Raw genomic sequence first — 23,606 nt, 5'->3', positions numbered from 1 at the left:
TTTTTCCATTCGTATGGCTTATATGAATAAAATCAAACATTTACTTATGAGGCGTGCGTACCAACAGAAAAAAATGTGTATAATTCCATACATTTCTAATGGCAATAAGAGCGTTAAGCTGAAGTACAATAATATCATATCTATAGTTTATGAACAATAATATGCACTCTTAAAAATATTACGAAACGGTAAGAGAACAAAATAAATTTATTTCACAAGTAATATAATTAATAATGTCCATACCTATACGCATCAATAATTCCTTTGATATTTGATATTTTATATATTATATATTTATAGATGGTCCAGATTGTTATTGTAGCAATAAAAAGTCTCTAAAAGATTCGAGTAGCCTCTATATTGATCGAAAAATGGACACAGGTGGGGGCCCTTTACACAGATATTATTTTTTGAATTCTCAATACCTTTGGTAAAAACGGAAAATTGGTTTCCTTATAAATTAGGTTATTATAACGGATCGTGTATAATATACTCGTATATATATTATTTTACCTGTATAAAATACAAACGATAAATAATAGGCGCAGCTTGTTTTGGGCTTTAAACATCATATTTTACAAAATCAAGAACACGTCCGGGCTCACATTAAATCTGAAGTGTATAGAAAACGTAAATGATTTTGTACATTTACGATGAGTATATAAGATGTATCATGATTTATAGTTAATTATATTATAATATTATGTTTAATCACTTCTGTAGGACATAAAGTTTAAAAATGTTCTAAAACAATATTTTACATCTGTGGGCTATAATTAAAGTCTAATTTAATAGCGGAAAGAAGGCTGCACAGACATTTGTTTAAATTTGTTATTTATATTCAAACACAATTAAGGTATGCTTAACGTACATATCTATGCTAGAATTACTCGTTCCCTAACGAGTTATAGAATTGCGTCCGAACCATTTTTCATTTGATTTTTTTATATGTGCAATATGAAAATTAGGACCGACCATTCTTTATATTATTTACGTATATTTTATCGATTTAAAGTGATATTTTCAAAATGTTTTTGAAAATATTATTTATTTATAAATTATAGTAACATTATATTTGTATCTCTAAATATTAGAAGCTGGATATTTTTTATCGCATTTAAGCATTTATAAAAAAATTAAAATTACAAGAATATTATAGTTTCTTGGCGCGGCGCGTTGGCTGCCATCAGTCACGTAATCAATCCTAGTTCCTGGATGGGTAACCATCCGGGTTCATAGTGCGAAAAAACCTTGCCACACAGACACATGTTTTCAACTATACCAACCATTCCAACCTTATTGTACCAACCCTACCAATCTTACAGGCTAATTATCTTAGTCGTCGAAGCCTTAATACAATAAAAATAAAAACGAAAAAACTATTTATAAATTAAAAGTTAATGTTCGTACAACTTAAAGGTAGGTAATTATTAAATGGTTCCGTCTCTATTCCAATGATGACAAGACATTACTACATTTTGGGTTAAAGACGTGTTTACCTTTTTTAATTAGTTTCTACTCACATTTCAGTAAAACAACACGATTTCGCAAACAACACAATAACAATACCCGTCCAAAATTAATGTACGACGTAACCTATACCTATACAATATATAACATATATAGATTAAATAGGTCTAGTGCACATATAAGGTACATCAAATACGCCTGATCCCTGCGCCGCAATATAATAATATTATATTTCAGTGAACCTATACTGGAAATTTCGTTCAATTCATCAAGCTTACAGAGGCGACCCGGGTCAAGTCAATAATATAACGACAGGATTAGAAATAATTTTTGTTGTCTTTTGTACGATCGACAACAAGGACAAACGCCCACAGCGTTTTTGATGCATCGTACAAATTATTATTAAAGATGATCATAGATATACACACATAAGTGCGTGCAAGAATGAGTAGTCTCTTCTCTAATCGTAGACGACTTTTAAATCTTGTAGTTTTATCCTTTTTTAAAACTTGTGAGTAGTAAATTATAAATGTATATACTTATATGCATATTATTTAAAATAGACATATTTCAAGATTTATAGGTATTTTCAAATAATATCTAAAATACCAGAACAATAAAGTATAGATAATCGTAAAATATGTCGACACTTTGTGGTTAAATTATATTAAGTTTGATAATATTATGTTAACATAAATATTTTTGATTATGTTATGATAGTTACAAGTAGTTTATTCACCTATAACGGCCAAACCAAATATAACTTTAGCAATCATTATGTGCAGAAGCACATTCAAATATCAAATCAAAAACTAATTAAATATTTTTGTTTAAAAATATACCTAATTATTAATATGAAAACACAAGTTAACTATGCATAATAAAGGAACTCGTATATTATAATCTAATACTGACGAATTGTGTGTTTATACATATAATTAATCCTATGAAACACGTATGTTGAACATTATAATGTGCCTCCCAGTCGTCCCTGACTGTCCAGAAACATATCTTTGTCTCATATTGTTTATTCATTTTTTCGGCATATTATAACTAGGATAATATTTTGATACAATATTATGTACCGTTCTTTTCAAAAAAGGTAAATGTATTTCAATAAAAAAACGATGGTAACACGGCGCTTTGGTTAGGCAGTATAGGTACATGTAGGACGCGAAATCTGTTTTTCGGTATCTCACGAAAATGATTAGTTGAGAAAAAGTTAAGTTATGATAAGATCAGGTTAAGTTATACCTACTGTAGAATATTTAATCATATCATAACTATGTATCTATCGACTAAATACATTGGTACAGATCTCTAACAGAAAAATTAAATATCATTTAATCAACAATAGTTTAATTAGAGAAAAAATGTTGACATCAGAAATAATATTTATGATGATTGTAAATTAATATAATTAACATTGATCTACAAAAAAGGAATCAGTTTTATTAAACACGTATATTTTGATATTACGAAAATATGCAGTAAGCAAACCTCTAACCGTGTATCGCACTTAGTGAATCGATAAAAAAAAGTGTTATGTTTTGATATGTTTTTGCAGTTGAGTCTGTACGGACCGTACTAAACCACTAACACTGATACGACTAATGGGAATATTAAACTAATCCCTCTTTATACTACATACTAGGGTAAAAAAATAGTAAACAGAATATGGATTTAAATACTTTATGATGATATTATTCTCAGAACATTCTGAATAGTGCAAAACGATATTCTACAATTCCAGAATGCATGAAATATAAAAAAGTCTTTGTTTAATTTAAATACATTAAATTAATATCTGTAGCATATAACACAACACAACATAGCGAAAATAAAATAAATACCGCTTACAATTCAAATCTATATTATATTTTATTGTACTATTAAATAGTAATGAATATGCCCTAATTAATACTGTGTTAAAAATACTTACAAAAAATAATATTTAAAAATCATTCATAACGCTACGCCCATAACGCGTATGTCTTATTGAGATTTAGTTCGGTGTGTACCGCTGAAATGACGGCATAAACGTTCGTAGTGTTGTCTGACAGCTGACTTCGTAAGTATAATGTCATGTGATTATAGTATAGGGGGAACAATACTAAGCAGGTTTTCGCAAACGGTTTACTATAAATCGTTTTGGCGATAATTTTATGTCAAAACTGTTTTCTAAAACGTTCTCTCCTATCGCTAACTTGTTCGACGGTTTAGTGTTACCCTTGGTAATACATTTTTGTTTTGGCGACGAACAAACTTCATAACAGTAATACTTATGTCACACCGGTAAACAGTCAGCAAACCGTTCGCTTTTGTTACGTCCGCGAAAATACGCCTAACCAAACTAAAAACTAACCTAACCTAACCTAACGGCACGGCTTGTCGAATATCGATGATTGTGGGCGTCACGTTATATTATTATTATTATAATTTTCGTCAACGACTTCATTTTGCTGCATCACAGAATATTATAATAATATATCGCGATTTCCTGCTCAGGGGATAAAATATAACATACTCAATCCGATCGACTCACCTGTACAGATCGCCCGGGAACTCGGAGCCCCGCAAAACGTCCACGCACGCGTCCCCGACCCTGGACACCTTGGGCGTCCAGCCCTCGCACCTGGCCGCCATCACGTCCTTGACGCACTCGGCGAACACGCGCACTGCCGCCCTGACGGTGTGCTTGTCCGCCTGCGGTGGTGCGACGGGACGCAGCGACAGCATTCCCACCGGCACGTTGCCCTTCCTCTTTCCGGTTGCGTTGACGCCGCCGCCGGTGTTGCCGATGTCCAGCCACAGCCACGCCACGTTGCCGGTGGGCAACAGCCCGAGGGCGGCCGCCTGGCGCCAGACGGTTTGCGCCGAGTCCCGGTCGCCGACCACTACCACCACAGAAGCCTCGGAAGTCGAAAGTTCCACCATAGATCTAAACAAATATAATTGTATGTCATTATAATATACACAATATGTTGTTTAGGTAATTGTAGGTGTTTAGATATTATGTAATATCATTGAGTACATTACTCAAATAATCAGAGAGGATTCCCACCAACCATGCTCGCCGCTCGCCCTCATTTTAATAATTAATTCGTTCGAATTCTGATTTGATGAAATTTTAAACACAGACCATAATATGAAATTATTTAGAATTTCTGTAGGTACTAATTAAGGAGCGTCCAGTGGAGAATACAAACTGCAGGAGATACAAACTCCCGTTTTTACTGTTAATTATTATAAGTTTATTTGAAAATGTTGATGTACCTTATTCAAACTTTGTTCGAGTAATTACTCAGTTGTTAAAATAAACCTTAAAAATGGTTTGACAAAAATATAGATCATTTGTAATATTTTATCAAGTATTTAATACATTTGAACTGTTTTTATAAATGATAGATTAATATTAATCATTAACATTTTCAAATCACCATAGCCTCCCATACCTTTCAAATGCATTACCATGGACCTGTAATCCTTATAGTACCTACACAAAGGTAAATAACTCAACAACTGCTCGTTTGAATTTTTAAACAATTTATTGTAGGAAAGAGGAACTGTCATTTTAAAAACAGAAGTTTGTATTTCCTTAAGGAGTACAAAAAATCTTAAGAACTTGGAAATATAGCCTTTAATATGTATATGTTTAAAAATTTTAAAAAAAGGTGTCAGCATGCTTGGTGAATTATCCTGTATATGAATATTTTGTTTTCAAGTGAAATAGTTTTGAATGTTTAGTAATATTTTATACGTTCTCATCAAATGCAAACGATGTGATCCTTGAAAAATGCATAAATAATGTATACTAAATACAATATACAGGTGTACCTACGTTTAGTATTATTATATTTTACGGTATCTGCATTGGTATATTATTATTATTACAAGTCAAACCGATGATAACCAATAGTGGTATTACATCATTCCCGCATACAGTGATTCCCAAGTTCCACTTGTAATTATTTTCTCAAAGAGCAATTTTTTTTGTACTCTAACTAATTCGAATACCCAACGAATATCAATGATTATTTTAGATTTTTTTAACAAGAACAAACACGTAACGGGTACCGAACTATCTTGGTAATTTTATGGAGTTGTTACAAATATAAAAATATCTTATTGTAAAATATTGTTTGTGGCTTGTGCAATTCTAAATAAATAGTAATGTCTCGGAAGAATTATAATATTAAATGTAAAATAAAAAACGTAGATCAAAGTCAAAATATTGATGATAAATTGTTTATTCACAGTATGAATTAGTTTTATTTAACTCTAGTTATAAATCTATTATTATTGTTAAGCGTGTACACTAAACATACTTTGTATTTTCATTCCTCGTATTTTCTTTAAGATAAATACTAGTTTTTATCCGAAAATGAATTGCGTTATTAATGCTAAATAATTTTTAAAATGATTGGATAAGCCTAGAATCATTTTGTTCTAAGCTTGCGATAAACGTCGCGTATAAGTAAGTGGCAGTATGAAGTATGAACAATAAATACCACAACATGGCGCAAATATTTTAACGAACGGTTTATCGTACATAATAAATTATTATAATGTATACTATTATTATATTATATTGTATGAACATAAGTACCTTCTTTCATTGTTATACCTTCCGTACTCATGTAGTACGCTATAATATTATATAATAATATACAGTCTACGGGGTATTGGGAAATTATTTTAGATCGAACGATTTATGGTAATTGGGTGTTGGTTAGTGTGCGAGTAAAACTAAAATGTCACGGAAAACGATGAGGTAATTCCACCGGACGATTTTCTGAGAATTATAAAAATATTACCATAATAATAATATTACATACATGGTCAATTTTAATAAGAAATCGATGACATATTGTCGCATCGTGTCAAGCTTATAAAATAAATAAATAATAAGGACTCGGAAATTTTAATAATGCCATAGAACTGTGAAAATGGCTTTTTTATATTCACACATAAAATAAAAAATAAAAACATGAATAATATTACATAACATTATATACCTACCTAATAATAATTATAAAATAGTAATTACTATTGTACAAAAATTAAATCGGTGAAAAAATTCCAGTTTTTGAAAAATTGTTTCAATTATTGTAAGCCAACAATATATTGTTCAAAAATCGTTTTTCACGAATAGAATTATAATTTAAGTATAATAATTGTTGGAATAAAAAAACCCTATAATATGACGTATATGTTAAAAAAAACATTTTGAATCTATTAAGTTTAATTAATAATTTAAAAATAAAAATAGGTTACATTGAATCATTAATATTAACCATAATTGTGAATTACTTTAAAACTATTAACATTTTAATATTATTAGATGTCTAACAATCTAAGCCAACACTAAATAATTTTGAAATTTGCTATTTCAACAATTTTTATTCATTAACTCTGTTGAAATTTGGTCAATGTTTGTATATTACGATATTAAAATATACAAACGTTACAAACTTAGTTAGAAAGTTAGAACGATAAAAAAGTTGGGATTAATAAATATGTTCGTAATACAACGTTTTAAATATATTGTATTTTTAGTGTTTGCTACAATGCAAAGCAGTTAAACGAACCGAATTAGGACGCGTGTGACATTTTATACATGTTTTCAAATAATGTGTGGTAGATATATATTTTTGTACCGTTAAAGTTTAAATAGTACCTACATTTTAACCTGTAAAGTCAACCAGAACTACTGCGTTTAATAATAACTCTTGAATTTACAATCGCAATCATAGCATAATATTATTATTATTACACATACCTCATAGTATCGATAGTATAATAATATATTATATGCAACAGCGGTGCATACGTGGAGGGGGGGGGGGGTGTTTGGAGTCTATGGCACTCCCTTTTAGCACGTGTTATATTTAAATTATTTTGTAACCAAGACCTAAATATAAAAATATTAATATCATTGATGTTATTTTTTTTCCATACATATATAGATATAAAATATAAATGTCCCGATTGGCCGATGGTGTTTATTAGTTCATTCTTTTTACTATAAATATAACCTCAACTATATTTTAATTTATAAAATATATATTTATACATATTTTGGTGACACTTCCTTAAAAAAAATCCTAGATGCGCCATTATTATGATAATATGGATTCGCATACCTGAACAGCATAATGTCTGACGAGTCGGAAGATATGGGCACCGACGTGTAGCTCAAAGGAGGTATGCTCAGCATCGTCTTGACGCTCTCGTCGATCGTTATCGAGTGTAACACGTAAAACTTATGCCATCCTGTGTGCAACAGAAACGATCTGAGGGCGGAAAACAATTCCCACGGTGTGATCGATACCCTGACCACCATCTCGTTCCAGCGTTCCTGTAACAACAACACAGTCTATGATTAAGTAATCAGACGATATCCAGCAATTTATTATGTTTATTATGCCAATGACGTCATAACACGATCGATTAAATTCTAACATGACATAAAGTGCGACCAGTGTATTCGATTCGGACTCGAACTCTAATTTTTGCGGATTAAACAACGGGGCTGCCCAACGATTCGGTTAGATAAATAATATATAACATTATATTTATACTAATCTATTCGGACCAAACGATGTTTTTGACTTTTTAAATATATTTGAAATGTGCGTTTGAGATTGTAATATTATAACTTAGTTACGTAGACTTGATTTTATTTTAAAACCTTAGTATTAGTGTATTATAATCAAAGTAACGTATGACACAAAGCAGTAGGTATTATAATAGCTTTTGATATTCAAAATAAGTAAAACCAGCTGCAGTCAGCACCTACATACTTTAATTCCATTTTATTCTATTTTGTATTAGAAACAAACTCTCCATCAATTATTATTTTTAGACATTCAAGCCCTAGATATAATTATGACTAGTATGTAGAATTAAGAATTATAATAATTAATTATTAATTATGAATCTACATTGTATGTATAGGATAATACTGCAGCACAGTTCTATAATTCCAAATCATTTAAACTTAAAATGATCACATGTAATTATTAAATAACTGATGAGAATGTGTGTTTCCATTAAAAAAAAAAACATATCAATGTTGTAAACAAACATCGTACACGTCATGTGTGTATTATTGTTTTCTAATAATATATTCCAAGATTTATTGCTCGCAGTGTATCTGCTGAAGGTATTTCTGCAGAATGCAGTGGATTATTATTACGCAAACGCAACAATGTTATGTTTACATTTCGATGGAAGTACTCCTCCAATATCCCAAACTCCCAAGCCAATGGCAAATATCTCTATAAATGAACAATATAATATCGATTATCATAATACTATACACTAATACATAATAAAGTATATGTACACGCAATATATTCAAACATTTCTCATCACGTCCCTACCAAAACTAACTTACCTCACATTTAAAAAAAAATCGATACGGGTCTTTGTTAAGGGTTAAATCTTATTTATTTTTTTTGTTTTAAACTACGAATTTAATCCGATTTAATATAACTTCTTATTTAAGTTTATATTTAATTAATAATGTTTTTGATTTTCAAAAGTTCTCATTTATAAAACCGTCACATAATCAGAAATATAGTAAATACTAAATCCACTAATTAGTTTCCATTCAAGTTCAAACGTATAGTGAATAACATAATTTTTACACATAATTTTTGATGAATAAGAATAAGAAATAATCGATATTGTTTTAAAATTATCACTAACAGCTGAAGCTAATCATGGTCGATTGTAATCATTATACTTGGCAATCATAATGACCTAGTGTAGAATTTAGATAATATTATTATTAATGATAAATATCAACAAAATATAGTAATTTAATGATGACCGTATAATATTTAATTATACAGACGGTAATCTCGAAAAAAATTATGTATCGACCGACAAAATCAATTGACGATCTCAAATAAACCGATTAGATGTATTATCTAAAAAATGCAAAACAAGATCTGGAGACTCAGTAATAAATTGCATACAATTAATAGTAGGTATCTAAAAGTCATTGGTTTATTCTGTTTATTTAAAGTTTATTTTGTATATTTATAAGTAAGTTTGTATGTATTGCTATTACTTAATATTCCTAATAAAATAATTTATCTTTAAACAAAACAAAATAATTTGATTTAAAAATTCACCCTGACATTTTCCCACTTTATCCGTGGTGGATTTTTTCAGACTAATAATAAGAAAAAGTTAAAATTTATATAATTTAATTTTAAAGGTAAATTATTTTATTATGAGATAAATGAACAAAATACATTAACATCTTAATAAGTATTTAGTAAATTAGTTCTATTGTTCATAAAAATCCATACATTAATTTCAACTATAATCAAAGAATAATTATCTTGAACTTAAAACTGTAATATTTAATTTTTATATATTATATATATATAATTGTATTTAGAGAGGAAGTAAAACTTTTAAATCCATTAAAAAAAAAACATTATCCAATTTCAGATAATTCTTAACTATACACTGAAACAAAATTATAGAAATTGTGATTATCTCTACTCTTCTTCAAGTATTTTCATAATAGAAACTTTAACCAATATAATAAATTGGTCGTTAAAAATTAATATGCAGGAAATGCAAATTATTATAATATTCTACATTATCTGAATCATTTATCCGGTAACGTCATTGGCTGGCTTTTGGCTACCAGCCTACCATTGATCAATTTTGAGGAAATGTTTATAAAATAAATTATATTAAAATCAGAATTTAAAATCATAATAAGATAATATTATAGTAATAATAAATTAATTTTATTTATATCTCTAAATCAATAAGTACGTAGATTAAATAGTTTTAGATTAAATATAAAATTAATGTAAACTGATCTCTTGAGAAATTCTACATGCCAGTAAAACGAATAGAATCGAATCAGAATGTTATTTATTATATGAAAAGATTTTCAATATAATATTTTTACATAATTGCTTGTTTGCTTGTGTAATTTGTGTTTTAAATGTATTTCGAAATTAATTATTGATTGAACACATGATGTATTATTTTTTTTTCATCAAAACAGTTATTTTATATTTCACAAAAATAATAACATAATATATTGTAGTAAAATTATTAAATCTCATTATGATATTACAACATTTTTCATGTTATTGGTATAACACCCAAACAAATATTATGTTACACACAAGTCACAAACAAACACACACACGCACATGGGTGGTACATGTATAATATTATTTACTTTAATATTTAGGAAAATTATTTTACGGATGAATGCGCGAAAACAAAATGCACTGTTAGTTTGCATAGACGTACAATTTATGTAATTTTAGTTAGATAAAAACAATAAATTTTGATATTAAAATATATTATGCTTCTATTGTGTTTAAGTTACATGTACAATAATTTATTGGATCATTTACGGTGTCGTCGACTCGTTGAATATTCCTTATTTCAACAAACAAATTCACACAAGTGGAAATAATAATATACACATCTATATAAAATCGTGTTGCCATATTAAAATTATAATGGTAATTCCAAATTAAAGGTTAGCTTATTTCATGAAACATCGTTTCGTTTACCCTGAAGGTAGCCGATAGGTACCATGATATCCAATTTTGCTAGCTAAACGTCACTAGTGTTTTGATAGTACGATGTAATGGAAACACCATATTATTATATATTATAATTATTAGTATCTCAGCCATATTATAATATAGAAGTGGTCTGGTGTGGCGAGGTGGTTAGCTTCGGTGACAAAGTACAAACGTGTTCTGAGGTCAAGCATCAGCCAGTTTCACTAGTTCCCGGATGCGTGACCATTCGGGTTATAGTGATAAATCCTTACCATACATACACGTGTTGTAACCAACCGTTCCCTCCCCCAATGTTAAAAAAAAACCTACTAAATAACCTTCAGGCTAATGACCATAGATGTTGAAGCCTTAACTCAATAAAAAATATTAAAATATAATATAGAAGTGCCTTCGAGCGCCAAGATATACCTATTATTATACATTCTCGTCCCATATCCTTTATGCTTCGCTCAGTCAGATACATAATATTTTTTTTTATAAACATCTCACATTAGATCTTCTTTGACGCGTAGTTTGATGTATCATATTATAAATTATGATCGAAATCTATCAAAATGAAATGGCAATTTTAAAATATGACGGCACATCATCTCAGTGACCGATTCGGATATATATTTTTCGGACGAATTTCCCACTTAAAAATCTAATTATAATATTATTATCAGCACAACACTTATGCACTCCACATCTACGTTTGATTTCCCGATTCAAAATAAATTATTATTTCATTTTTGCTGGTCCATTTTCTTCCCTTCTACAGTTCTACATACTTATATACTATTTCTATAAAACTAAACTCCCTTTACAATCTAGCAGCTGTCTTCACGCGCAGACTATTAAGGTGCTCCGCGCTCTACTCTCATAATGCCGTAGAAATCGTATCAGGTGTGTCAACATTTCCCCACACTTTGCATCCTCAAATACCATCCACCGGTAAATTGGCAGGTACAGCCGTATATAATTGGCTAAACCTGCCAATAATGGGTGTAACACCTAAATGGGTGTTTCTATACGCTATCTAGATTCGACTAAAAATTATGTAACATGTGTCAAATAATGGTCGAAATGTAATAAAATTGTAATAAATTAATTCTCAAGTGTCAGCGACCAAAACAGTATTAGTAAAAAATAATGAAAAAGAGAAAAATGCCCAACTATAGTATTATACAGGCACCCTATTTATTAGGTACTAGCTGATCCTGTGCACTTCGTTGTACGTTAAATGTACCAACTCTATATGACTCAAACTTTGTTTAATTCGTTATTTAATATTCGGTGTACGGTGTTCAAAATTTATCTTGACTTTTCTGATGCCTGGAATAAAAATTCTGAATCGCAGCAGTATATTATCAGGTAGGCAATCTACCTGCGATATATCGCGGACCCGGTGCGGTTTGTACGTAAGTGTATGATTTAACTCTAAAGTATCAAAGTTATACCAAGTTTATTTTGATATAATACGGCGGATTAATGTAATCAATTAATACATAGTCCTAACCTAACCTAAACGTACTAAATTCAGACGAATAAAAACCAAATTTAACTCTTTTTAAATTAGCCTATCTTCTTCACAGAGATCTGCACACAAACGTATATATTTTAATATAGGCTATAGCTGATCCTGCACACTTTGTAACCTGTAAAAAATGACAACTCTTAAACAAATTGTGATTGTTCAACTCCTTTTTGGTGTAACTCACTGCAGTAAGTGCAACTCAGCCATCCTGGTAGGCAATGTGTGAAAATTCGATTTGATGCATGCTTGTACCTGATCTGCCCGATTAACCAATAGCAACCAATAATAAATAAATACTATTAATTATTTCTCCTATAACCAATAGCAATCATTTATAAACAAATATTATTTCCATCATAAATCTCAAAATCTCTGTTTGAGCACTTCTATTAATTGAATGTAGCGTGATGTTATATAGCCTATGACCTTCCTCAATGAATGGACTATCCAACAAAAAAATAATTTTTCAATTCGAACCAGTATAGCCCCTTACAGCCCTTTTTTAGTAATAAAAATTAGCCTATGTTTTTTCTTAGTGTCTAAACTATCTATGTACCAAATTTCATTTAAATCGATTCTGTAGTTTCGGAGCCTATTCAATACAAACAATCAAATCTTTCCTCTTTATAATATTAGTATAGATACATAAATAGGTACCTATATAACGTGTGTGATAAATTATTTATTTTATTAGACGTCTCGCATACACGTGCAGGTATCACATTATAATATACGTAGTGTATAATAATATAATATTATACACAACGTTCCTATTGCATTTTGCGTTGAATGAAAATTAATGTTGCACGTGAAATAATTTTTCCTCAGGTATGTACCTACCTATATATGATACCTCGCTATTTATGAGTCGATAAATCACGTTGTTATTATTTATTTAAACGGAAATGTGTGACATGCGTTACCCACACGCCATCGTTGGTGGTAGCTATAATGCTTCTTTGTTAAATTAGATTCGAGCGACCTGGGAACAATTATTATTCGTGGTCACGGTGGAGGAGGATCATGTTCGATTTTTCATACCTACGCGTCTCTTTGCGTCACGCACACAGTGTGTACTTTTAACAATTTTATTTATTTCCTAATTTATTTCAACAGTTAAATACTTCAACCTGCTTGGTCTGCTATTTTTGTTTGAACTAAACATTTTTTTTGCAAAGTAAAATTTTTAGTTTGTTACGATTATGTACGAATTCAAATTATTATATCGTCGAAACGTCGAATTCCTGGTTTAACTAAAAACATAGCCGTTTTATACTTATTGACCGAGAGTAGGTTAACCCGTTTCCAGACAAGTTAGACATCACCTTTGTTTTTAACTTGAGTGCAAATTCCAACCATCCTCGTTAAAATCACACGTCTTTAGGCCGTCAATGACTTAAAAAACGTTTTTAGGATACCATGCGATAATCGATAACACTTCGCTATTCACTATTCGAACGCTTCGATTGTTAACGGTCATACGTATACTAACAGACCCACTCATATACACATATAAATATATCTATAGATAAAGAGAGACAGAGGGAGATAGTCGGTAGGAGATTTGGGTGGGTAATATACGCCGCAGACGTTAGTGAAACAATATTGCAGCGCGGAGGACCTCTTTCTCTCTACCTACAACCCTACACATACATTTCCCATCGCCCCCAAAAACCACGTCTCCGCTACTCACCTTCTAGTCCTCGTGTGTCCGTATATATATACGAACAAACAGAACAAGCGGGTCCATTAATTTCCTGGTGAATTCAATTCCGGACCCTCGATTCATATATTACATATTATATCCACGAGCTCGGGTGCACGCGAATTACAATAATACACCACACGCGCGCGGTTCTAAACCGCACGCCGACCGACGCACGGTCGACGGTCGTTTCTCGTTTAACTTTGTGCCGTTGTAGTAATAGTAATATTATTATGCACTCCCGGACCAGCGTGGCCAGGGAATTGGACTCGCGGTGGCGGTGGAGGATAGCTGATGTAGATGGCGTCTGCGATACGCGTACCTCGGGGACGTTTTAAGATTATGCGGCTTATCGATGCACGACGTGTATAAAGCCTCAGCCGTGTGGGTGTGTGTATACGTGCAGTGTGCGTTTCAGACGCTTTTCCTAGATTTATGGCCACGACCTCCTCTCATTATCGCATATCCTCGTATCAAGTACTACGTTATACAAGTAAATCTTCTTCTTCTTCTTCTTAGGCTCATTAAAGACCAAAAGGTCCATCGTCCCCTCAACATAGAATTCCTCTATTTCACGATGTTCATTGATATTTCTTTTGCGTTTACAACCTCAATCGTCCTAAGACCTTCTTTTATTCTATCGGATCAACGTTGCCCGGTATCCCCTCTAATCTACATACGTTTCCGGCCCACCTTATCTTGCAGCTCTTCATGGTACCTGTGATATCTACTGGTTTCTTCGTATAAACTTCTCGATTTCTCAATTGTCCTAATGTCAAATTCCCCTTATCCATTCTTTTTCAGACAAAACATTTTCATCAATATTTTTCTTTCGGAAACACCCAATGTATTCTAATTTTTTTTACAATGGTTGCCTAAGTCTGGCCTGCGTATGAATCAGTGTTGTCGGTCTAACTAAAGCTTTTTACAATTTTATACTAGATCTTCTTGAAAGTAATTTTGAACAGTGTTAATACTCCAAGGTAGCATCTGGTTGCAATCATTATTGTTGTTCTTCTATATTTTTATATGTTGTTTGCGCCAACGAATTCCGCTTATAAAATCGATTTTATAAAAATGTAAACAGTGAGATTTCAAAAAAAAAAATGTTTCATATAATAAATATTTTATTTTTATTTTTAAACACAACGTGTAAAACAAATTTAACACGATATTGGTATCAAAAACAAATATATACACGACGGTCAAACAACACAACACCAAAACTACTAGATAATTAACACTATCAACCACAATAAAATGATTCAAACACAATAAAACGAAGAAATGGTATGAAATCGCAAACTCAGCAAACAGCATCCACAATATTTGTATTTTTTTTTTTATTCCATTAGCTCTCGTTTTTTTTTTTTTTATTATTCTACCTCCTACTATAAAAAAAATAATAATGTACACCTACTTTTCAATATTGAAAACCGCCCGATAGACAAAACTAAAAAATCATTATGTGAACACCACAAACAAAAAAATAAAGCATCGAATTAATAAATATAAAAAATCTCAGATGGCAGCCAGCGTGAAAAAATCAAATAAAAATTGAAAAATCAAAAATTGAATTTAAGCAAATATAAGAAGAAAGAAACACCATTTAAATCAACCAATAAGGCAAGTAGCATCTACCTATAATCAAATATTCTGACCACCCTTCCCTGCGTAGTTAATTATTTTCTAATATGTTGAAAATTAACAAAATACTATTTTTAAACATGTCATATATTCAAACTTTTTAAACCATATATTATGTTTCATATATACTCTGTTAGAATAACAGATGACTGGGGATTTTTTTTCTCTTTCTTAATTTTTGTATTATAATTGTATACATTTCAATGCATAGTTTTAGATTTAAAATATGGGGACATATTTTTTAAAACATAAGGGAGTATTGTACGCGCCAACTAATTAAATAATAAAAATAATTGATAGTATCGTATTCGTAATAATAGGCCAATGAAGCAAATCTTCTGTGGCAGCACTTTGTAAAATATTCAGTGTGGTAGAAGGGCAGTGCGGATCTCCGAGCGAGGCCCGTATGTTTGTAAGCGATTCATAGAGACTCGTATTTTGTGTGTTTTTTTATTATTAATAAAAGCAATTCAATAGTGTGAATTGTCATCTTATTTTGTGTATAATTGAAGGTATACCTACGACATAATATTATATATTATTTATACACAGGTACACATATACGAAAAGTCACCGGAATCACACTTCGCGCACGCACTCGGGAAAACTGTCGACACGTCTTTTGAGCGCCGGTTAGGTGTATGTGGGTGTGTATGTGTGTTTGTGAGTTTGAGTACATCTAGTACGAGTGTTTCCGCACCTCGCACGATAAATGAAAACGACGCGCCCGGTTGTGAAAAGAGGATTGTAGGGGGTCGAGCGTATAATAAGTTATGCCATTTGAGACCGGCAAACTTCTTTCTCGTCTATTTGTCAATGTCCCGGCGGCGTAGTTGACTGCAAGAATAGTGTTTATATCCCAAGAGCGACGACGTGTTTACGGTTATATTATTTCGGACGATGATATACTATACGCATATTATATGTATTATATTCACACGCGAACGCAAATGCCGAAAAGTCAAGCCGCCGACTATAATGCTCCGTCCGCTAGATGTACGGGTGATATGGTATACCGTATCATGACTAATGTCATAGTTAGGTTAGGTTTACATCATGTATACATTGTATGTGCGTGTACGCATATACCTCTATATGGGTACCGTAGTATGTATATGCTTTACAGGGTGATTCACCAAGCATGCTCACCCCCTTTTTTTCATTTAACAACAAATTTATTCAAATTCTGATTTTTGGAATTATTTAATATATTTAAAGACCATAATAATTTTTGTAGGTACCTACCTACAAAAATAATATAATAAATACTTGATCCAATATTACATATATAAATATATTATATATTTTATATTTTTGTATAATTTTCATATTTTTATGAACCATTATCCTTATTATAAATTTTTAATAACTGAAAATCCACTCGTTTAAATTCTAAATTAGTTACATGATACATCAACGTGTTCATAAAAAATATCGATTAAATAATGTACAGTTAAAAATGTGGATTAGCATGCTTGGTGAATCACTCTGTATGTACACCACATAACATAAGTAAACAGAGTTCTTTTACAACACCAACACGTCACATTTATATCCCCTATACGGGTTGTTCGCCAACAAAGAGTAAAACCCGCTTTAGCTGTAGAAAAAAAACTTGGGTAAACATCAGGACACGGCCAAAGCTGGTAGGTCTTCTGCTTTTATACTCTCGTAAAACATTATCAGATTATCAATGATATTTTCGTGTTTGTGGCGAACCTCGTTTATATAATAATATATTACCAATTTACTATGGTTATTCTTCTGGTGGTTCTTCTCGGTTTAAATTATCAATTTATTGTTTTTTTTTTCGAAAAATAAACTTTTACCTACCGTTTGAATAATTAGAAAATTAAATAATTTATCACAATGAGACGACTTGTTATATACATAACAAGTAAGTGAGCTCACAATTAATAACCAAGTTTTTTAAAATTTAAATTGTATGTAAAAAAATGACTTGCAAATCGCAATACTACAAATAAAACAGTAGTCACTAACGCCATTCTTGTTGTACTCACAATTTCCCTGTCCAATTACACTTGGTTGTAGACTTTTTATGGCTATATAAGCATGCTTTTACGCCTCATAAAAATTATAAAAATCTTTCTAATGGTGTTCTCAAGAAACGGACGCAGTACACGAAGGCACTAATCAAGTATCTTTGGCATATTGTATTGTCATTTTTGAGGAAATAACTAATGGTTTTACTATGATCTTTAATTTTTAAAAGCTCAACGATATAATTATAATGATTGGTGAATCATTAAAACGATTTATGAGGCACAAATTGGTTTTTAAGAGAAAGTAATATAGCAACACAACATTTTTGAATATTCGTGTAATTTCGTATAATATGGTTAAACGAAATACATTTTACACGTATAAGTTTGATGCGTAACAATAAAAATAAATACAATGCTATATTTTTAGTTTCCGCGTGCCTATGTACAAAATAACCTTCATCAAATAGCCTACAACATGTCCAATGACCGTTTCATCACAATACATATTATTAAATGTACAGTCATAAACTATCAAATTATACAATAATTGTCAACATCGTGTAGTGCAATTTATTCATTCTATATCGTACTGACATAAATATTGATTTACTTATAACTTATAACAACTGTATAAAATATATTTAATGATTATTTAAGATAACAGATATATATACTATTATGTACATATCTTATATATAAAAATCCCGTGTCATGTCTTTGTCCGGAATAAACTCCAAAACTACTGGACCGATCTTGATGAAATTTTTACAATGTGTGTAATTTGGCCGAACTTAAAAGATAGGCTAATTTTAAAATGGAGAGGACCAACCCCGGGAGGTGCTAAAACGGGAATTCTGAGATTTCAGATGAAAATTTTTGTTTATAAATGGTTGACATGAATGACGTCGTATAAAATGATTCGTTCTAGAAATTTCAATCCAGAATTATAGTGATTCGTTAATTCGTTGTCACGAGAACAAACAAACCATTTATTATATACATCGTCGATTTGTGTTGTACATAATATACATATTCAATCTGTATTATTATTATGCGTCTATAAGCAATGATGGGTTTTTAAGCTATATAGTAATAATAATAATAAAAAAAAACTATTTGCTTTAATTTTTAAATATAAATTATAGTATAATATCTAACTATAAAAATGTGAAATGAAAATCTCTGTACAGGCTAAACTCAGGAACTACTTATCAGATCTTCTTGATTTTTTTTTAAACGAAAGACTATTTCACAGAGAAGGTTTATATGAAAGACAATTTTAGGAAAATCCACTAGTGTATAATAGTTTATAATAGTGTATAATAGTTTAGTCTGTGTAGTTATATAGTTAAATAATATCTATATTATGAATTTATATATATATTTATAAAAATTAATGTTTGTGGGTAGATTAGACCTCTGGGAAGAAGATAGGTTAATTTACAAAGAGTTAAATTTGTTTTTTTTTTATTCATCGGATTTTAGTACGGTTAGGTTAGGAAAGGATTTTGTATAAATAGATTATATTAATCTACCGTAGGTAGAATTAAGTAAAAACGACAAACTTGGTATAACTTTGATATTTTAGAGTTGAATCATACACTTACGTACAAACAGCACGGGTTCCGCGATCTACCGCAGATAGATTGCCTACTTGATAATGCACTGCTGTGAATCAGAATTTTTACTCGGAAAAGTTAAGATAAATCTTGAACACCATACACCAAATATTAAATAACGAATTGAACAAAGTTTGAGTCATATAGAGTTGATACATTTAACGGGCAACGAAGTGCACGGGATCAGCTAGTTATTATATAAATCTAAAAATTATAATTTACTAAACAATATAAACCACAAAATATATTTCAGGTACCTACCGTTTAATTTGTATAATAATTTGTAGAAGTAATGAATTACTAAGTCAGATCTTTTGTGCGTCCATAATTATTCTCATTTAGGAAACAATAACATTTTTCTTTGGATTCATAACCATGCTATTTAATTATATTACATACAAACAGCAAACGCTATAATCTAATACAAAGCTTTTATCGCTTATTAAATTTTTATAGCAGCATTTTCATTTTCACTTAAGCCCGAGGTTAATACTGTGACTAGTATTTTATTTTTGACACAACTCGTTAGTAATGTTAACACAATTATTATTCTGCAGCTGTTGTATGGAATTGAAATTTATTATTATATAATATATATTATGTTAAGAAAATTATAGGATAAACAATTGCAATGTATTATTATTACTCTAATTTTAATCTAATCTAATACCAAATAGATCACTAAATATACACTTTAGGCACCAACAGCACCTAATTTAAATAGCATCGATATTAGAATGCGCAAGTAAAATAGTTCACCACAAAATAATAGTTTGAATAAAATATTTTAGGTTTTTATGATTTTATAAAGATATCACCAAAAATTGATAAGTTCGCATATAAATCGAATTAACTCACACTTGCAGTATGCACTATGTTTAGTGTTTACTCATACTTATAAGCATACTAAGTATTTTCATATAAATAACAGCCTGAGTAGTACTTCTGAGTGATATAGTTATAAATTATCGTTGTTTACAGTATTATATGAGTACCTATACTTGTGTCATGCTTGCATACTAAATAACTTGACTAAAGTACCTTTTAGAAAATGCGAAATAGTTAATAGAATTTAAATATCCTGAGATAAATGTAAATGAGATATTAAAATGTAATACATTTTAAATTTAAATTTATAACTGAATCGAGAATACAAAAGATCTCAAAAAGATTCTCGTAGGAGGGGAATGGTTTCAACAAATACACAACGGGTGGTTTATAATAAAACACCATGACGCCGAAATATTAACCTAACAATGAAGAACAATATTTATATGAAGAAAGATAATTTCTCGGAATATAAATATTTATGTAGTGAACGTTTGTATCTTGTATTTCAATATATAAGCACCTATTTAAGGTATACTAAGGTTTTTACTAAAAAAAACAACTGAAACTATACTTATAACGACCCGTCAACACTTTATGTCTGATGGTATGATATTAATATAATTTTGAAATAACAATGTCTTCTGAAATCGATCAGCAGCAGAGAGATGTGGGTATTGTATTCTTTTTTTGAATTAAAAAAATTTAGGTAAATCATATCACATGCTGTACAATTCTTAGATTTTGAATGAGAACTTTCGGTTTTGCATTAAGCTATGTATAATATTGGGTATTATAAATTTTAACTTTCTTGAACAACACTTTTTGGTTTTAATAAGTTATTCAAAAGTTTAAAAGAAAAAAACCTTTAATCGATTGAAAAAAATACAAATAATGGTACCTACTTCTCGCGGGATGTGTCAAACTAAATAATTAAAAACAAATGTAACACGTAAGTTTGTTTTTAGTTTGTAAAAACTACTCAAACATTCGTACAGAATTTTACAAAAGCATAGTTTTTTTGTTCGTTCAGTACATTTTTACATAGGCTTCATTTATTTTATTGCTGATGTCGTTTTTAATTTCTCCTATACAACTAACAATATTCTTCGTTTAAACTTAACCGCTTTCTTCCACTTAACTTTGTTTTTACTATACAAACTTTTTGCATATAGATATGAATCTGAACTTGGAACTATCTACAATAGTTATAATGGTATTTATTTTTTCATTTGGAAGATTTAATATTTTATTAAAGTCGTGGTTCTAAGATTGTCATTCGACTAAAGTGTTATTTTTTAATAGTATTAACAATCCGAAATTCTGATTATAATTTAACATTTGTCGAAAACAAATCTCCAGACCATGACTTAACAAACCGAATTATCAAACGCCTGCCACAGAAAGCATTAGTTCTTCTATATACATTTAACTCATTAGTCCGATATTATCAATTATTCTATTCAGTAACATCCTACATTCCTTTCATTCAACCAACAAAAAAACTAAGCTTAATAATAAATGTACAACGGTACATTAATAACCACTCACTCGACAATGACTTAAAATTACACTTCTTGAAGTAGCTTCTCAAGTTTTCCTAACTAACGTCCTCACAACTAAAAATATCCATGTAACTACACTAAATCAGACAAATCCATTGTTCTCTAATCTTATATCTTATCCCTCTATTTCTACAACTAACTAATAATTAAAAATGTCAATTATCAATACATCTAGACGTATAAACACGACGTTTATGAAGATGTGTTGATACTCCCTCCCCATAAGTCAACATATTAGAAATTTATAATGAAATTTGAAAATTAAAATTAAATCTTTACATATTGTACCTATTCATGTACTTAAACAGATTTGAGGTTATGCATATTTTCTTTAAGACAAAAAAATATTTTTTTTGATACCTTATCTATTAGGAAATTAGGTAATTTAATGAATGCAGACATGCAGTAGATATTAAACGGATAGTAAACGAGGGTGGCGTAATCAATAAACATTATGAACAATGAATATAATATTATATTAACTTATATAGATAATAGAAAATCAAATAATCTAATAGAATACACACATAATTACAGAAATGATGATTAGATAACTATTATCAGATTAAAAAATACGTGTTTCATTATAATTATGATTTATAAAGATACACATCTTCAGATAAAAAATGACTTATCTACTATTATAGTGCAAAATACATGAAATTAGACACTTAGAAACCACTACACCAGCTATTACACAATAATCTGACCAAATAAAATGGATCTCTAACAAAACAATTAATATAGGCCAAGTTCATTTGGTAAATTAATACGTTTACAATTACAGTTAAACAAAATACAGTGTGCGATAAAGTATAAAATAAATCTACAAGAGGAAAAGAGAACAAAAGGAACGTTTGCAAAGAAAAATTAGTATATGTTCGAAGAAACGCAATTAAAGTTGGCAACTATATAATAGTGTGAAACATGTTTGGCGTTTATGATGAGTTCTGAAACGATAGAAATAAAGATAGGTATGGAAACCATTCCACGAAAAAGATTTTGAAAGCCTCTATAACCAACACGAATAAATCATAATTAATCATGTCAAATTGATCAAAATTTCCAGTGTACGTATTTACTATTTTCTGGAAAAATAATCAAACAACAATGTTGACTAACCGAGAATACAAACTCATTGCAATTTTTAAATCAACCACAGGAAATATATAATTATATAATATTAACCATAATTGTACATAATGTGTTCATTATTATATCGTTATTAATTTTATCATGGATTATATTTTTAATAAAGGTGGCAGGATGCACCCTCAAAATATCTTCATTAATATTAACCCTTATTTTATAATTATAATTATAATCCCAATTATTAAATGTTATTAAATGTATTATGTCAAATCTATTATCATACTTCAAATTATATTTTCATTAGTCATTACTATTTATTTAATATTATTATAATATTTTTAAGATAGGTACCTAATTAGCCATATAAAATTGATACTTACAGTATAAATATCATGATTATGTAATAACTTTAGATATAAGAACTAGTCAACCAGAGAAATATATTCAGAAGTTGGAAGATTTTTAAAATGCTTATATTACAACTTAAAGAAGAATATCCAAGAGCTGTAATCAGAGGTTGATTTTTTAATTTTATACAATACATTTGGAAGAATATTACAAAATAATAGGCTTT

General features: G+C 29.9%; 1 protein-coding gene across 4 annotated transcripts in view; it reads right to left on the bottom strand.

The window, feature by feature from the left end:
- The window catches only part of LOC132952740 (glutamate receptor ionotropic, NMDA 3A-like), a 169,065-nt gene that overhangs the window by 75,164 nt on the left and 70,295 nt on the right, over positions 1-23,606 (bottom strand). For all 4 annotated transcript variants that reach the window (XM_061025147.1, XM_061025146.1, XM_061025149.1 and 1 more), the window contains 2 exons: positions 7,617-7,831; positions 4,016-4,411 (listed from right to left, as the gene is read on the bottom strand). In XM_061025147.1, the coding sequence (XP_060881130.1) occupies positions 4,016-4,411; positions 7,617-7,831 (611 nt within the window). The remainder of the gene's footprint in view (positions 1-4,015; positions 4,412-7,616; positions 7,832-23,606) is intronic.

The sequence above is a fragment of the Metopolophium dirhodum genome, chromosome 9, assembly GCF_019925205.1.
Source record: "Metopolophium dirhodum isolate CAU chromosome 9, ASM1992520v1, whole genome shotgun sequence".
NCBI classification, from domain to species: Eukaryota; Metazoa; Arthropoda; class Insecta; order Hemiptera; family Aphididae; genus Metopolophium; species Metopolophium dirhodum.
Note: the sequence above shows the minus strand (reverse complement) of the source record. Positions and strands in the feature narration are given on the sequence as shown.